The sequence below is a fragment of the Pholcus phalangioides genome, unplaced genomic scaffold (assembly GCF_987345545.1).
Source record: "Pholcus phalangioides strain wild (caught in Gottingen) unplaced genomic scaffold, Ppha-v1.0 ptg000009l_1, whole genome shotgun sequence".
Lineage (NCBI taxonomy): Eukaryota > Metazoa > Arthropoda > Arachnida > Araneae > Pholcidae > Pholcus > Pholcus phalangioides.
This window is the reverse complement of record NW_028301602.1, coordinates 28,558,397-28,574,651: the sequence shown is the minus strand read 5'-3', so window position 1 is coordinate 28,574,651 and position 16,255 is coordinate 28,558,397. Positions and strand designations below refer to the sequence as shown.

The window sequence follows — 16,255 nt, the reverse complement described above, 5'->3', positions numbered from 1 at the left end:
TATGGATTTTTCTGACTGCTGAAATTTGGAAGATTAAATAATTTTTTCTGGTTCCCAGAGGACTTGCTAACAATGGTCTCTGGAGTTGGAGAGATTCTGACAAAGACTGAATATAGGTATGGACCTAACACCCTTCTAAATACTCTGTGGTTAAGTATGCAAGTGATTGCGGACCATTTCTTTCAAATTGAAAAGTATGAAAGAATTCAACCAAATACAATACTTGTGGTTTTGGGAAACAAAATGTAAAATAAGAATTCTCGCGTATTCTTTTTTACATGTACACAGTGTAATACTGATTTAACCCCTTCATGTAAAAGATTTTGGCAGCAAATTTGGATTTCTTTTTGTCAAATTGAGATAAATCTGGTAACCTTGTCCTAAACTAACTGCATGTTAGAAAAAGACAGTACATGTTTTTCATATATGTTATTCATGCACATGTTATATACATGTAAGTTACTCTTACATGTATATAATAGAAAGGTACATTATATGCGGGCACAGAATCACTCTATTAAAGTTTTTCCAGATTTTATCTTGTAGGGTCATATTTTTGTGAAAATTTTCCTTATTTTTACGAATGGTCATTAATTTTGTGAGAAGGTAGTTAATTTATCAGAAATGAAATACCAAATTTATAGCTTTATGTATTTTGTAGAGGGTCCGGAAAACGAAACTCAAATTTTGGCTGGGCATACCTTTGAGTACAGGAAAAATGAACAAAAATGTTTTTTGGCTCGATAAGTTTAAAATAAAGCTTCATGCTGGTGAGGAAAGAAAATTGGATTGAATTTATTACACTGGTATTTGGACGAAATGTTTTGTCCCTGATCGTAAAGGGGTTAACAAATAAAAGTACCATCTTGTTCGATTCAGTGATTATACAATCAGTTTCATTAATTGATCTGATCCCAAATAAAATTTCTTATTTGAACGCTTATTTCGCTTTTACAAACATAGGTGATATAAATTTCCCCCTTTTATTATAGTTAAGACAAAAAACGCAAGCATAAAAATAAGCGTTCATAGCCGAATTAAAAATATAAAAACAGTATAAAGAAAACAATGTATATATACAACAAAGCATATAAAAATATATAAAATGAATACTCAAGCACATATACAAAAAATAATAATAGCCCTTGTAAAATATTGCAAGACATCCCAGAGGAAAACAAAATACTGAAAGACTAGTTTTAAAAAAAAATGCAAAACAATAAAATACAGATCAATAATAGCAACTCGGCAGTCTGCTGTTTGTATACATACACTAAAAAAAAAGTTGAACAATTGTAAAATAATCAGACTTTGTGATCTTGAGCACATGGGAACATTTGATATAGTAAAAAAGCACGAAAGTTATCAGTAATGCATCCCTTATCTGTAACAAATAAGCTTTTATAAAATCAAGGGAGAATAAGACCAATGCCAGATGATCATAATTATTTTTGTTCGTAAAAAAGTTATGTAATTCAGGCGTTCATCACATGAGTATTTTTTTTGCACATGAACTGGCTTTATATTTGAAAAAAGATTTTTGCCACCTCTCCCCACCCAAAACATTTGTAAACCATCATGTATGTGCATGCAACATTCGTGTGACATCTGCCTGAACGCAATGGTTAAAGAGAAATGAGAACATGAAAGTCTGTAGTTTTATCAAAATTCATGAGATTCATTTGACCATTTTTTGTCACGCTGCAGTCACTTTCTATTCAGGGGGCAAGACCATATCTAGGATTTTCGTAAGTAAAGACAAAAGTGATTTTGCTGCCCAGCTGCAGTAAAGTTTTATAACACGAATTTTTTATATTCCCTTCCAAGCAATGTCGTGCCATTTTACTTGTACTCCCACATTGGAAAATATTTCAACAAAATCCTTTGATATAGTAGGAGAGTGTCCTATATTGAGTTGGGCTTGAGCGCAGCTGTGGTGATCATAGTGACGAACACCACCATCGCCACAGTGGTGGTTAGCTGAAGTTGGTTTTCTGTGGTTTCCAACTTCGAGGCGCAAATGCAAGCCATAGCTGCCAACTTTTGAAAATGAAAATTCTGGAGATTTTCACGCGAACCCGTATTTTATGCTAAAACCACTCCCTAATAAATACAAAAGGGATTTTACACACATGAAAGTTGAACCCTTGGGAATAAAATCCCTACGCAAAAAACAAGTGAACTTGGAGGCCAAAACTTCAAAATGGTGATCTAAGAAAATTAAATGAATATTGTGTTCAATCAGAAACGCTGTGAACAAGCATTCTGTGCGAATGACCCCAAAATGAAGGGAAAAAAGTGTCAATTTCTGAAGAACACCAACTTTTTTTGTGAAACTTGCATGATGTTTTTTTTTTTTTTTTTTCATTTCACATGAGTGATGATGGCAGTCTTTCCATGAATGACCAATGTTTATGTCCGTAGCACAACTTGAGCAAAAAGGAAAAATCAGACCTTTTCTGGAAAGTTTGATGAAAGGAAATTCATCGTTGAATAAGTATCTTTAAAATTGATTAAATATGTTTTTGCTTATCAGTAGTCATGTTTTTTTATACCGCACGTACGTAACTTCAACAAAAGAAATTTTGACCACATACGCGACACTATAATCTTCAATTATTATCCAGGACTATTGGCTGCTAAGCTATTTCCCAGCACGATAAGACAAACAACTTTCTTGTTACCATCAGAGGGTTTGTAAAACTTCCTTAAAAAGGGAATTTTCCCATTTACAACGTTTGACGTCATTTCGAAAGGAGAAAAAAAAAAAAGAGGCTTCCTCCCCACAAGAAATTTCTTAGGATTTGTTTTCATAAGCAGTGATTTTTTTAAAATGAATTAGATCATTTTTAGGGACAATTAGGGATTTTTTGTGATTTTCGTAAAAATTCTGGAAATTTAAGAACTTTTTGGGAGGTCGAGGGATGAAGATAAAATTCGGGAGACTTGGCAGCTATGCGATCTCCCCATTAAAAAGTCTCGCCACAGAGAGCAACAGTACATTATTCAATCACTACACTTCACTCATAGTTAAAAAAATTTATGGCAGCACTACACATAACAAGCATTACACAGAAACAAACTTCATGTTAAGTTCACAACATGTACATTCCAACATGTACCAATTCGTTAGAAATTCCCTAGAGGAATGTGTGTACAAGGCCCTGAGTTTATATTCTAAATAAAACCAAAGGATTTGCAGTAAAACATCACTATTTTGCACTCTATATCAGAATGGCCAAGCTCTTGGTACTAACATGCGAAGGTTTACTGCAAAAATTTTCAAAATGATGAAAAATATTTGTAGATAGGGAAATTTTTCTCAGTCTACCGCTAAAATCATGCTTATCTTGTGCTAGTCAATGAATCTAGCTACACAGAAGTGACAAGTTTCAAACCTATGCAATGAATCCATAACAACACTGAATCAGTGTACAAGTTCATGAAAATAATTTTAAGAAAATTAGGAAGAAATATTTCGTTCAAATTTGGTTGAAATTGTTCATCAGGACACTGAGAGATTTCTTTAAAATACAGGACAATCCCATTTATACAGTCAAACTTCACTATCTTGAAACTGATGAGACGGGACCTCAAAAAATGTCGAGATAGTTTTCAAGAAATAGAGTTGTTTGAGTAGGAACAAGAAGGAAAAACACGCCAGAAATGGCAAAAAAATTTGATTGATAAAAACAAAAAATACTGTACTTATGTTTTACTACAGACTAATAAAATTATTAGTTTAAGCTACACAATCAATGTTCAATCACACTGTATGCAAATGCATTAAAATATTTTTTGTTCAATTCCATTTTATTTACATACCTTATTTAAAATAATCTGTAAGCTTAGATTGATACATATTTTTTGCTCTTTGAGCCTTCACAAGTTCATCTATACCTAGCAAGAGCTGCAAATGTTTTGGGCCCTATCTTCTCAGTTTGCTCCAGAAAATGGTGCAGCGTTTTTACAGTATGTATTTAGGCATTTTTCACTGTTACCTTTTTCTAATTCCTCTGAATCATTTTCTTCTGCAATTTCGTCACCCGAGGCAGCCATAAATTCAGCAATAATTTTGGTATCAGTCAAGGTGCTGCAAGTTTATATTAAACTTTTCCATTTCCATAAAATTGGAAAATGTAATTTCTAGCTTCAAGTGTTTTTTAGTAATGCCCCAATGTTCCGAAATTTCATCTTCAAAATTGTTCCAAGATTTGTGTGAACCACCAAATCTGATCCTTCATCACTGAGATATGAGATAACTGATTCCAAACCTGTAACTTCCTTGAAGCAATTTTGAATTGTCTGTTGGCTGACTTTTTGCCATGCTAAACAAGACTTTCGCCCATTGTCAATCATAGTATCCGTCTATGATCAATAAGGTCTATTAACACAATGGGCTTTAATATGTACGAATAATCATTTCTTATCAGTTTCTTTCACATTCCGAGAAAAGCCAGATTTATGCAAAAGAAAAGGAATTTCTGTGTTTGCGTTTTATTTTTACTATCATTGGGCTTGGCCTCTGAGATAGTTTTTCGAAAATTACTTCGAGACAGAGGTGAAAATGCATTTAATACATAGTAAATGGAAGGATTTTTTTTTTATTTTTCGAGGTAGAGTTTTTGAGAAATTGAGTTTTCAAGAAAAAGAGATTCAACTGTAGATGGGACATCTGGCAATCCTAAAAATGAAAGCAACAATAGGTGAGGGGGGCCAGCACAATAATTTATACATTAGAGATAAGGAAACATAAGCTTTGTGGTCTTGATAATGGCATAAATGAGTAAAAGATTGGCCACTACCACCCCTATATGACCTACAGAATTCTAAAATAAACCATTTTCGTCAAGATCATACACAAAAAAAAATTATGTTCTCAAAGAAATCTAAAAATGAAATACTCTGGTATGAAATCTAAAATACTCTGATTAAAAGTATTGTGTGGTACAGATACACTGAATATAAGTTTAGGAATTGAACCTAGGAACACTGAAATATGAGGCAGGGTTTTTTTAATTAACTGCCTTATGCTTTCCCATTAACCTAATATATTCTTTGGCCTTGAACAGAAAAACTCTAGAAATCTTGATAAAATGGCATTCGCAAACCTAAGTAACATTTTCTTCAGACTGAAAAGAAAATCACATCCATAAAATATATATAAATGCAAAGCAATAGCATCTCATAACTCAACTGTATGTGATGAGAGTTTAGACGAAAGGTAATCCCGCATGAACTTGCCAAGGACGTCAGAGTTTATTTCTTTTTTACCTTCCAACACAAACTTCCGGCAGTTAACCATGTCAAGTATGACAACATAAGGCAATTGGTCTTCCATTTGAACAACGTCACGGACAGAATCACAAATTTCTGCCTAAAAAAAGAAAAAAAATGAAAATTAGCATTTTTTATTATATTGCTTGAACCACCTTAAATCAGCCTCATGTCAACCAAATGTTACATTCATTGCATTAGCTGTGTTAATAATTTGATAGATGCTTACATCTCCTGCATAAAAAAAGTTGAGTTGTGGAATCGATGTAGCTTCAGCAAGTGCTCTTTGTTGTCTAGCTTTATATTCCTCAGCAACCGGTAAGAGTAAGTAATGGGCAGCATCGAGCTCTTTCTCCTCAGAAGCCCCTTTAAAATAATAAATTCATATTTTACACAGAATATGCTTCATAAAGCAAGGCAATGAGAATGACTATTCATTTCCTAAAAGCAAATTCTTCAAAAATGATGCTCTGAAATGATCATCCAACGTGGTGATAAATACAAAAAACAGTGGAACTTGTGTTTAGGAGCATATTTCATTCCATAAACACGCTTGTAATCCAAAACACTCGTGCATCAAGGCAAACTTCCCCATAAGAAATAATGAAACTCAAATAATTTATACTCCAACCATTTCCCTCACACTTGATGATTCTTTTTTTTTTTCTTTCAAATAAAGTACAAGTTGAATTATTTTATACTACTGTTATTTTTACTTACTTAATATTAAGGCTCAAGTATTTCAGATGATACAAAAGAGCAAGAGGCTTCACTTTGCAGAATCCTTGTTTGCATGAATGCACAACAGAAGGTGAAACGGTCTTTCTTGAGGTGCTTGTTTTGTGTTCTTGCTAGTGCTTGAACACGAGGTAACTCTGACATCATCTTGTTAGGGCCATGTATATATACACAACACGTTCCAGTATGTACCAATTTGTTAGAAATACAGCAGAGGAATATATACGAGGTGCATGTATGGTTTTGTAATAGGCAGCTGTGGTGATCATAGTGACAGACTTGCATCATGAGGACCTGAGTCGAACCCCACCATCACCACAGTGGTGTGGTCGGCTGAAGTTGGTTTTCTGTAATTCCTAACATTGAGGCACAAATGCGAGCTGATCTCCCAATTAAAAAGTCTCGCCACAGGCCTACAAACAGTACAAATGTTCAATCATTACACTTCCCTCACTTCACTTCTGAAGTATAGATGACAGCACTGAAAAATCAGACACAACACTAGATACACAAATTTACAGTTCCAGCACAACTCAGTAGGTAGTAAATTGCCCATGGCGATAGACCCAAGTTGTGCTCAATTTGAAAGAAAGCTTTTGTAATAGTAGTCTTGGGCTTGTGATATGAATGGGCCCAAGGAGAGAGAGCTTGGGAAGTAGCCCAAATCAAACAAGGGCCCTTAAACTATTGAAGGGTATTTATACATACAATGTACATATTTTTCAATTTGGTTTTTCATGAATTAAAATAATGAAAAGAGCTCTAATAATGCTTGGACCAGGCCGCTGAACACATTAAGATACTCGCAGTGAGAGGAAGCGAATCATCAGCTTTTATGTAATATTTGGTAGACAAAGTGAATACTCAATGCCTCACTATGGTCATCAGAATTGCTAGAAAAAGCAATATAACTAAAATTTTTTCCTAAAATACCCTAGAGTTTTTATACCTGCACAAAAAAATGAGAACATGAATAAGGAATCTTTTAAGAATGAATTCTAGCATATTTCAAATACACTGGCTCTACCTGTAAAAAGTATCAAACATGGTTCTTCATTAAGTTTTGTCACATGTTTTTCTGATAGTTCATCAACAAGTTTTGGTCTCCACGGAAATTCCTGAATGAATTATAAAAGAATGCAAAAGATAATTCATTATAATAATCAGACTAAAATGGGTAGGCTAAATAATAATTTATGCTATTCACATGCATTGCATAGTGAGAGTAAACATAACATAAACTGATCATCAAACAGACAGAACTACATCAATAAAAATGCTCAGAAACATTTATGAATGACTTTAGTCTTACCATTGAAAAATAAACAACTTGTAAAGACAGAATGATGACAGATTAATGAAAGAAACAATTCCAGAATTGGTGAAATAAATAATTATATTTTTTGTGGAAATTCAGAAAAAATTAAAAATATCAGAATTAAGAAAAGAAATAATTCCAGAACTGATGAAAATTTGGAATTAAATCATTTTAAGAAATAATTTGAGAATTGGTGAAAGTCTCCAATAATTTACATCAAGTGCTAGGCCTCACAAAGTATGATGGCCACGATGCAACCCCACACCGCTTAGGGTGGCTCTGCTTGACCACAGTTCATCAAATGGTTCAAGTCAGTGTCTACATGCTCAATATTTTGTATTCATACTTCTTTCATAATGAAATTACATTCATTTGTGAAAAAAAGGTAATTCTGGAATTAAATTTGTTTTCCCCACAACATATGCTCACTGAATGCTACAGTGCTTTTGTTGAGAAATTAACCATAACAAGAAAATTCTTGACTAATGAACAACCAAAGCTCAATTTGTCATTAAATATATTATTGATTGGAGAAAAATATACCTCAAAACCTCTTGCTTTGAGCTACCTCATTATGTACTTACTCGTATCAAATAGTATACTTATTTGATATTATTATGGCACGGGAAACAAAATTGGATTGAGCATACCTCTCCATCAGGATCATCATTGACTTCCGTCCTTCCATCTTTGGTAATGATAGAATTGTCTTCATCCAAAATAACAAGACTAGGAATTCCTATATTATTATGGGATGGAAAATCTGAGTTATATACATAGTCTCATCAATTTCAAATCACATTTAAGCTAAAATAACTAAATCACACAGGTACGAGTGACAGCGTGCAATAAAATTTGAGATGAGGCACATAAATCGTTCATGAAATGAAAAAAAATTCAAAGTTGTGGATGTGGAAATTGCATGGTTTCAGACAGCATTTCTATACTGTTTCATATTTGGAATAATGTAGGGAAGTAAACTGTAGTAACAAAAGGGAAAGCTACTCAGTTATGGTCAGAACTGAGATATTTTAAAAATATATACAGTGTTTTATACATAGAAATGCAATTTAAATAAACCTCTGAAAAAGTACATGAATGAATGAACGCCAAGGTCTCTGCCACTGGACTTATCCCGTTGCCGAGATCTCTTCCAGCCCAGCTTCATGGCAGAGTCTGGAATAAAGTGAGTGCACCTAACAGTCTGAGTGAGTAGCTAGTGTTGTGTCTGATATTTTAGTGCTGCCATCTATACTTCAAATTGTGAGTGAAGTGTAATGATTAAATATTTGTAACGTTGTAGGCCTGTTGCCCTCTGTGGCGAGACCTTTTAACAGGGACATCGGCTCGCATTCGCGCCTTGAAGTTGGGAACCACAGAAAACCAACTTCAGCGACCACCACTGTGACGCCGGTGGGGTCCGAACCCGGATCCTCGTGATGCGAGTCCGTCACTATGACCACCACAGCAGCTCTGAAAAAGTACAGTACATAAAACAGAATCATGTAGCTGCATTATCATCTGTCTTCCATATTGGAAATGGAAGAGCAGATGCCTGAATTTTGGTGTTTAATTACTTTTTAATTGGCTGTCAAACAATAGTATTTCGATGTAACCCCATTAAGCAATCCTCGGGTGACCATTTTCAGACTTGTCTCATCAGGTAGGCCTACAGGTGCTTATCCATTTCCATCTCCTACTCCAGTGTTTTTTTAACTTGTAGCCATGCAATCTCCCCCCCCCCCCAGGTCCATATGCACTTCGTTATGGGCCCACAGGATCATTTCCATCCACTACCATTGCATGAATTGCACATTTAGCACTGTGAAATTGTAATTTATTCAATTTTTTATGATATGCAAATTATAAAAAATACATTTCAGATTTTATGGGAGGGAGAAAAGTCAAAATTGACTTCCTGATGCAACTGAGTTTGCGAAGCATTAAAAGGCATTGTACGGAGTCCAGGATATTAAAAAAAGGTTGGGAAACACTGTCCTACTCCATATGCAAAATGCATATAAGTTATCTCTGCATTTATGAATTTGCTTATCTTCATGCTATTTCAGAAGGAGATTTATTTACAAATGATAGTGCCCTGAAGAACTGGTGAACAGGCCAAACGTCATCAAACACTCAAAGGTATTTTTGACACTAAAGTGCAAAAGACTGAGAGTTTGAACACATATTTCTGAAACACTTTGTATTTTACAAAATACACGAGTAGAAAATTTTTCATGACATTGTTTAAATTTCAATGTTATATGACAGTTTGACAGATGCATAAATGTTGTTTATAAAAAAAGTGTTGCACTCATATGAACTGTATTTTGAAAACAAATCAATAAATAAAAGTGTTTTAATATACAGTGAAACCTTGATATAACAATACTCTAAGGACAAAGAAAATCAATCATTGTAGAGGGATTATCGTTATATTGAGAGGCAGAAGTTTAACATAAGAGTATGAAACTTCCAAACAAGACTTGGAAAAAATATTGTTATAGTGAGGTTTCACTTTAATATTAAAAGAAATGTGAATTATACAAAATAGTAGTGTTACCTCCTACTCCATAAAAGTTGGCAAGATCCTTCCTTTGTTGTTCGTATTCATAAGGCACAGCCAACCATGGCATTGATGAGAAATATTGCTGGAAAGATTGTTTGCTCAAATCTGAACTGACAAAAATCACTTGAAATTTACACGATCTCTTTTGCAGCTTATTATGGAGTCTTATCAGGAGTGGGGTGAAGGCTTTACAGGGTGGACACTACACATAAAATAAATGGATCCATTAATATATAGAAATGCACAACAATATCCCATTAAACTTCCATAATCCAATGAAAAAAAGCCCATCACTATGTTCTTAATCTACATCACACAAAAGAATTTTTTGTACCATTTGCTTTGGGGGTAAAATCAAATGTTTTAGGAAATTCAGGTAGGGCCCGAGTGGCGTGGTGGTAAGGTGCTCGTCTACAACCGTGGAGGTTGCAGTCAAGTCCCAAATTTGCACCAGGGAAAGAATATAGATAACAAGATATTTTTACTCATGAGCTTGAGGCGACCACTGATAGATGGTGGCTGCATTTCCAACCCAACTCGTTAATGGCAATAAATTGCAATATGGTGATTTGACTGGAGTTGGTGTTGCGGAAGTACAGTCGAATCCTGTATAATGAACTCCAGGAGACTGGAGAAATCACTTCGTTGTAGTGAAATTTTGTTATAAAGGAATTTCAGGTTACCTAGCATTGTTACTATGTAAACTTATTTGGGGGATTAAAAAAGTGTTCATTAAAACGAGATTTTCGCTATAACAGTATTCGTTAAAACGGGATTCGACTGTAGTAGAACATTCAGGTACGTTCATGCTACCAGTCACAAGAACAGCTGTCTAACACACATTATAGAGCCTCAATTAACCAGGGGTTTGGCATCCAGAATCAAATGGAATGCAAATATATACTTTTCTCTAAATTTTCTATATACCCTAAACTAGACCGTAGCAAATCTATAAAAATCTATGCCCTAGCAGTGACAGATTAATGCAATTTTGTGGTGAGGACGTTGATTAGGGGAGTGGGCCCAGAACAATATTTCGGGAGTGAAAAAATTTCTCAGTGAAAAACAGATCCAAAATAATGTTTCTTCCGACTTTTCTACAACATAGTGATCCTATGTGATGTCAGTACATATGCTGATATCAATTTAAAAAAATTTGTGTTGTTCCCAGACTCCAATTTAGTAACTACTTATAGAACATTTTAAGCACCAATTTTTTTTGTCGTCATGGCAATCTAGTGTATGGGATTTGACAAGCCTTGTTATATATAAACCCCTCTATATTCTCTAAAGTCCACCCTTATTATATACACGCACCGGAGATAGAGGGCAGCGTGTGACAAAAGGGAAATTTCACAGATAAACAGATCATTTTTTGGATTGTAATTGGCTTGTTTCATTCAAGTGAGTACAGTATAAATTTAAAATTTGAGCGTTAAACTACACATTTTTCTTCTTAATAAAGTAGTCCCATAGCCTAGTCTTATAGAAAAAAAAGCCGGCATCAGGGCCCAAAACCTGTTTACATGTCAGTGAAATGACTGACAGTTATTTGCATTCGTCAAGTAAATTTTTTTTCACCCTATAGAGAATTATGAGCTTCCAAATATTCTAAACAAAAGGAACAATTTTAATCCCGTGAGAATAACAGTTGTTGGGCGAGTTAATAAGAAACAAGTCTGCTTTGCACCAGTAATCAAAAATATACTTAGGCTATATAAGAGAAAACAATTATTTTGAATAACTTCGTCTTTTTTTTCACATGTGGACCAGGGTTTAAGATGCGGTTGCATTTTTCACAAAATGCGAAAGAAAATCGTAGAATGCGAAAAAAGTAGTAGCCACTTTCGCAAAAATGCACACAGGAGGTAGGCAACGTGTAGACATCTAACCATCAATTATTACATTAGGGGTCATTCAAGTATTATGTCAGCATCGGGGGGGGGGGATTTCGGATTTGCTGACTTTTGATGGCAGGGGGGGGGGGTTGAGGGTTGCTTACGTGATCAACCACCCTTTTTGAAGGTATGAAATATTCTAAGCTGCTAACTAAGTTTTGCTGACAAGGGGTGGAGGGAGTCAGTGTTTTGCTGACAAGGGGGGAGGGGTCAAAAATGGATAAAAATCTGCTGACGTAATAATTGAATGGCCCCTTAGCATCGTAGCATTTTGCTAAAGCTTTTCCTCCCATTTTTGCTTGTTTGCAATAGGAATTTTTTATCCAGCTTAAACCCTGATGTGGACTATGCTCAAAAATACAGATGATAACAATAAGGAAATATTACGAAAAAAATATTAAAACACACCCAGCGAGCTGAAAAATATATGGCTTTGATACTTGGTTCCATGGACTTGAAATCGACTTTCTTGCCATCAGCAGCAACTAGGGTGATTTCATTGAGCACTTCGATAGGGTTAGGAATTTTCCAAGGAAACCGAATGCCATCAGGATCATCGAGTAAACAAGAATATCCGTGTCTGGTGATTATATCCCCTGACTTTGTGTCGATGAGTAATAATGAAGGAGTGTTTTGAACATTGAAGGCTTTGTTTATAGTCGTCTGAAAAGAAATTGCAGAGGATTATGATAATTAATAAGACCATTAAAAAAAAAGACAGACCAACTTAAATTATTTAAAAACATGTCCAAGAACGTCCCTAAAAACTATTTTGGATTGTTTTGCTTAGAAAAGAAATATGCTTGGTTGGCGCCTAAAAGTTCTTTCAATTAGTCAAGACGTAATCTATGAGAATGGGTGCATAACCTTCTCAGTCAACGGGCCAGATAACTGGTATTTCTACCACTTGCAGGCCAGACAGTTGCAGATAAAGAGTGACTATATGATCGGTATTTTATGGGATACTCCCATAACTCTTGACTGTTTCATCTTTTTTTATTAAATGCCCCATTTTCAGCCTACTTCCGTGTTGGTAAGATGCTCATCTACCATCCCCCTAAAGCAGAATATGCTACAATCCGTGACGTGCATTGCAAAACAATCTGGAAGAATTTCAATAGTGTAGTGAAGAAACACTATTATGGGAATGTTTAGTGTCAAAACATTTCCAGTCAGCTGAGGGTTCGTTTCGGAACAATGCAAAACGTTCTGCTTTGGAGTACCACAGTGAAAGTTGCCGTCAGGTTCCAGATTTGAACTGGGGAAGAATATAGAAAATAAGATATTTTCCCCTAACGAACTTCATGAGACCACTGATAGATGGTGTCTTCACTTCCAACTGAACTCATTAATGGCAATAAATTGCAATATGGTGATATGACTGGAGTAGGTGTGAGGTGAAGTAGTCAATGCCATACATTTTATCAGTAGCAGGAAACTGATAAAACACATGGCATTGATTGGTAAATTGAAAGCCCAAAATTACCCCTGTTTATGGTAAGATAATTATGACTCTATCGGAATAAACCTTTTGACTGTCAATATTCCCAATTAGGTCAACCGAACACTGAACTGGGATCTCAACTGGGAGCAGCTGGCAACACAAAGTCACTTTGGCCTGCATCTGTGCCGGTCGACAACGGCAATACATTGCTGAGTGGCGCGACTAGGAGTCCGCAACACAGTCACTTTGACGGCGGCAAAAACTCAACCGATCACCAAGGGCTCAAATGGGAGCCTGGCAGACAATGGCAGTAAATCTTTCGGGTATCACTAGAGTTACCAGACATCCCCTTTTTAATGTCATTTTGAGCGTTCTCCTACGTTTCGGAAAAGTCACATTTTTGTCGCCCCCTCCCTTTGCAGGTTCCCAGAATTATTTTTCATTTTCTCGTAGAAAATGCTTTTTCTCCACTTTAAACATATAACCTATCTTCATTACCACAAGTGTTTTTGTTGTTTTCCTCCATTGACCAAAGCTCTCAAAATTCTCAGTTTTTGTTTTTTGCAGTTCTTATTTAATTGGGGGAAAACTATTGTTCTGGCCAGTTTTCTCGGTCAGAATAGTGATGCCCTATATTGTTAAAATTCGGAAAAGTGATGTCACTAAGGATGAGCACATAGGCATCCTGTGTACATACACCTCGTACACATTCCTTTATGATAGAGGTTCTCAAACTGTGCATCACGGTGCCCTGGTGCACCTCCAGCCTTTGTCAGGGGCACTGTTTCTTCATTTAACTGCTCTGGGGAGCCATGGATAAGGGTTCATTAAGAGAAAGGGAGCCATAGGTGGAAAAAGTTTGTGAACCCCTGCTCTATAGAATTTCTAATGAACTGGTACATGGCGAAATGTGTGTGCACGTATTGCAAACCTAAAATGAAGTTAGTTTCTGCATAATGCTTGTTTATGTGTAGTGCTGCCATAAATTTTTCCAACTATGAGTGAAGTGTAATGATTGAATATTTAATCATGCCTTGAAGATTGAAAACTGCAGAAAACCAACTTCAGCCGACCACCACTGTGAAGCCCCATCAAAGGGGTTCGAACCTGGATCCTCAGGATGAGAGTCGAGCATGATGCCTACACGACCGCACAATGGCGGAAACATGTTATTGCTTTGCAGTAATCAGAAACTGTGCTACAGAATGATATTTGGGAACTAACCCTGGTATCGAACATAACAAACTGCCGAAGGCCTTACCTATTGTGCAATGTCGATACCGTAGCGAATCAGTTCAAATGTTTTCATACTTCACACACAAAGCATGAAAATATTATTCAGACTGCAGTGCATCACCACTCACAGCGGTGTACTTCCACCTAGCGGTAATTTTTTGAACTATTTTATAATCAGGTACACCAATCTTTCTTTCCCCTATGGTTTCATATGCATATATTCCCATGTAATTCATATGAATTTAGATTTTGCGTTTTTACGCCATTTTTTTACCTCTAAAGAGCTGTGAATGGGGATCAGCAACACTATTCATATCATCAAGATCGATAAAGGAAACAAAAAAAAAATGGAGTATTTAGATTAGCTGTACCTTTCGTTCCTTGTCCGTATACGGCAAGGAGTACCAAGGAGCACCCTTCGTGTGAATGGCGAAATGTTTTTCATCCGCATCGTGACTTATATAGACGACTTCGAACATCGGTGCTCCTTCATCATCGTTGTTTGATGACTTCAACTTGGCGTAGAGATCCTTCAGTTTCGACGTGAACGACGAAGAAGACGACGAAGCGAAGTAGAGTCCGAGGACGTCATTGCTGGCGCAGATCGACTCCGTTTTGACCGAAGCGCCATCGTTCTTAATTAGATTGTCTCCGAGTGATTTCAAAAGCTTGGATAAACTCATCTCCTTCGAAAGGGGACGAAGGCGTCTTTTACCAAGCCATAACCCCATCCATCATGTAAACAAACATACTTGAGCGGACGCAGGAAACGGATAGTACGATCGATAAACTCTTTTATCCCGATCTCACTCTTGAGTTGTTTTTTTTAATGACGTCATTGACGATCAATTCCATTTTGATGAGGAAAAAAAAGAAGCGGACAAAATACGGCAAATAATTCATCTTTAGGTATTTAAATGTTCCTAAAAACTTTCAGGTTCAAATATGATAACATTTTATACGTTTAAAAATGACTTGGAAATAACGACACACTTCAATTAAAAAATTCAGGTCGGTGAAAAGCATGAAATAATCTAGGTCATATGGTCATGTCATGTAATTGTGTATTAACACCATACAGAATGAAATCGAAACCTATGCTGCCATCTGATGAATCGAAAGTAAAACTTTTTTTCCAATAGGGAAAAAGAAGCAATAAAATAATCAGCCATGGAACTCCTTCTGCCATCTGTTGAGTATGAAAAGAAATAAAATGTGACTCTGGAAGAAAATTGTTATATCGTTATTCGTTTTTTGTGGTACGCATAGGGTGACCATACGTCCCGTATTTCCCGGGTCAGTCCCGGTATTTTCTGTTTTTTTGGCCGTCCCGACTTTTTGGCAAAAGTGTCCCGGTTTTCCCGTATTTCACACGACACCTACTTGAATTTTTATTCTTTATTGAAGTCGAAGATTGAGATTATTTTTCAACTCATAAATTATTTTATGATAGTTACAACTATATATGGAATATTAATCTCCCACATTTGCTTTGGTAAACGGTTTTTTTTTCGTGGAATACATTTTAATCCACTGCAATTTGCAGTAATGCATCATTTCCCATTATTGTGATTTTTCCGTAATTTCAACAATATTTGGCAACTTTGTTTGGTTTTGGCATCGTTTCTGGCGATAATTGGCGATGTCCCGTATTTTCCCGTATTTGGAATCCCGATGTCCCGTATTTCTCTCGAGGAAATATGGTCAGCCAAGGTACGCACTCAAAAACTAATTTTTTAAATTTTTCGGTACATCTAAAATTTCAATTATTTATT

The 16,255-nt window shown here is 35.7% G+C and overlaps 1 protein-coding gene across 1 annotated transcript; it reads right to left on the bottom strand.

Annotated features, from left to right (window-relative positions):
• Positions 1–2,775: 2,775 nt before the first annotated feature.
• On the bottom strand, positions 2,776–15,242 carry LOC149082650 (nucleoredoxin-like). Its single transcript, XM_089235922.1, has 7 exons — positions 14,852–15,242; positions 12,209–12,463; positions 9,897–10,104; positions 7,984–8,072; positions 7,043–7,133; positions 5,507–5,643; positions 2,776–5,377 (listed from the first exon to the last, which is right to left on the bottom strand). The coding sequence occupies exons 1-7, from the start codon at positions 15,209–15,211 to the stop codon at positions 5,186–5,188; spliced, it is 1,332 nt and encodes a 443-aa protein (XP_089092048.1). The 5' UTR covers positions 15,212–15,242; the 3' UTR covers positions 2,776–5,185.
• Positions 15,243–16,255: the final 1,013 nt, after the last annotated feature.

Coding starts and splice junctions, on each gene's coding strand:
- LOC149082650 (XM_089235922.1), bottom strand. CDS start 15,211: ATGGGGTTATGGCTTGGTAAAAGACGCCTTCGTCCCCTTTCGAAGGAG. Junction 10,105..12,208: donor TATATTTTTCAGCTCGCTGG/GTGTGTTTTAAT, acceptor TTTTATGTGTAG/TGTCCACCCTGTAAAGCCTT. Junction 5,378..5,506: donor ACTTTTTTTATGCAGGAGAT/GTAAGCATCTAT, acceptor TTCTTTTTTTAG/GCAGAAATTTGTGATTCTGT.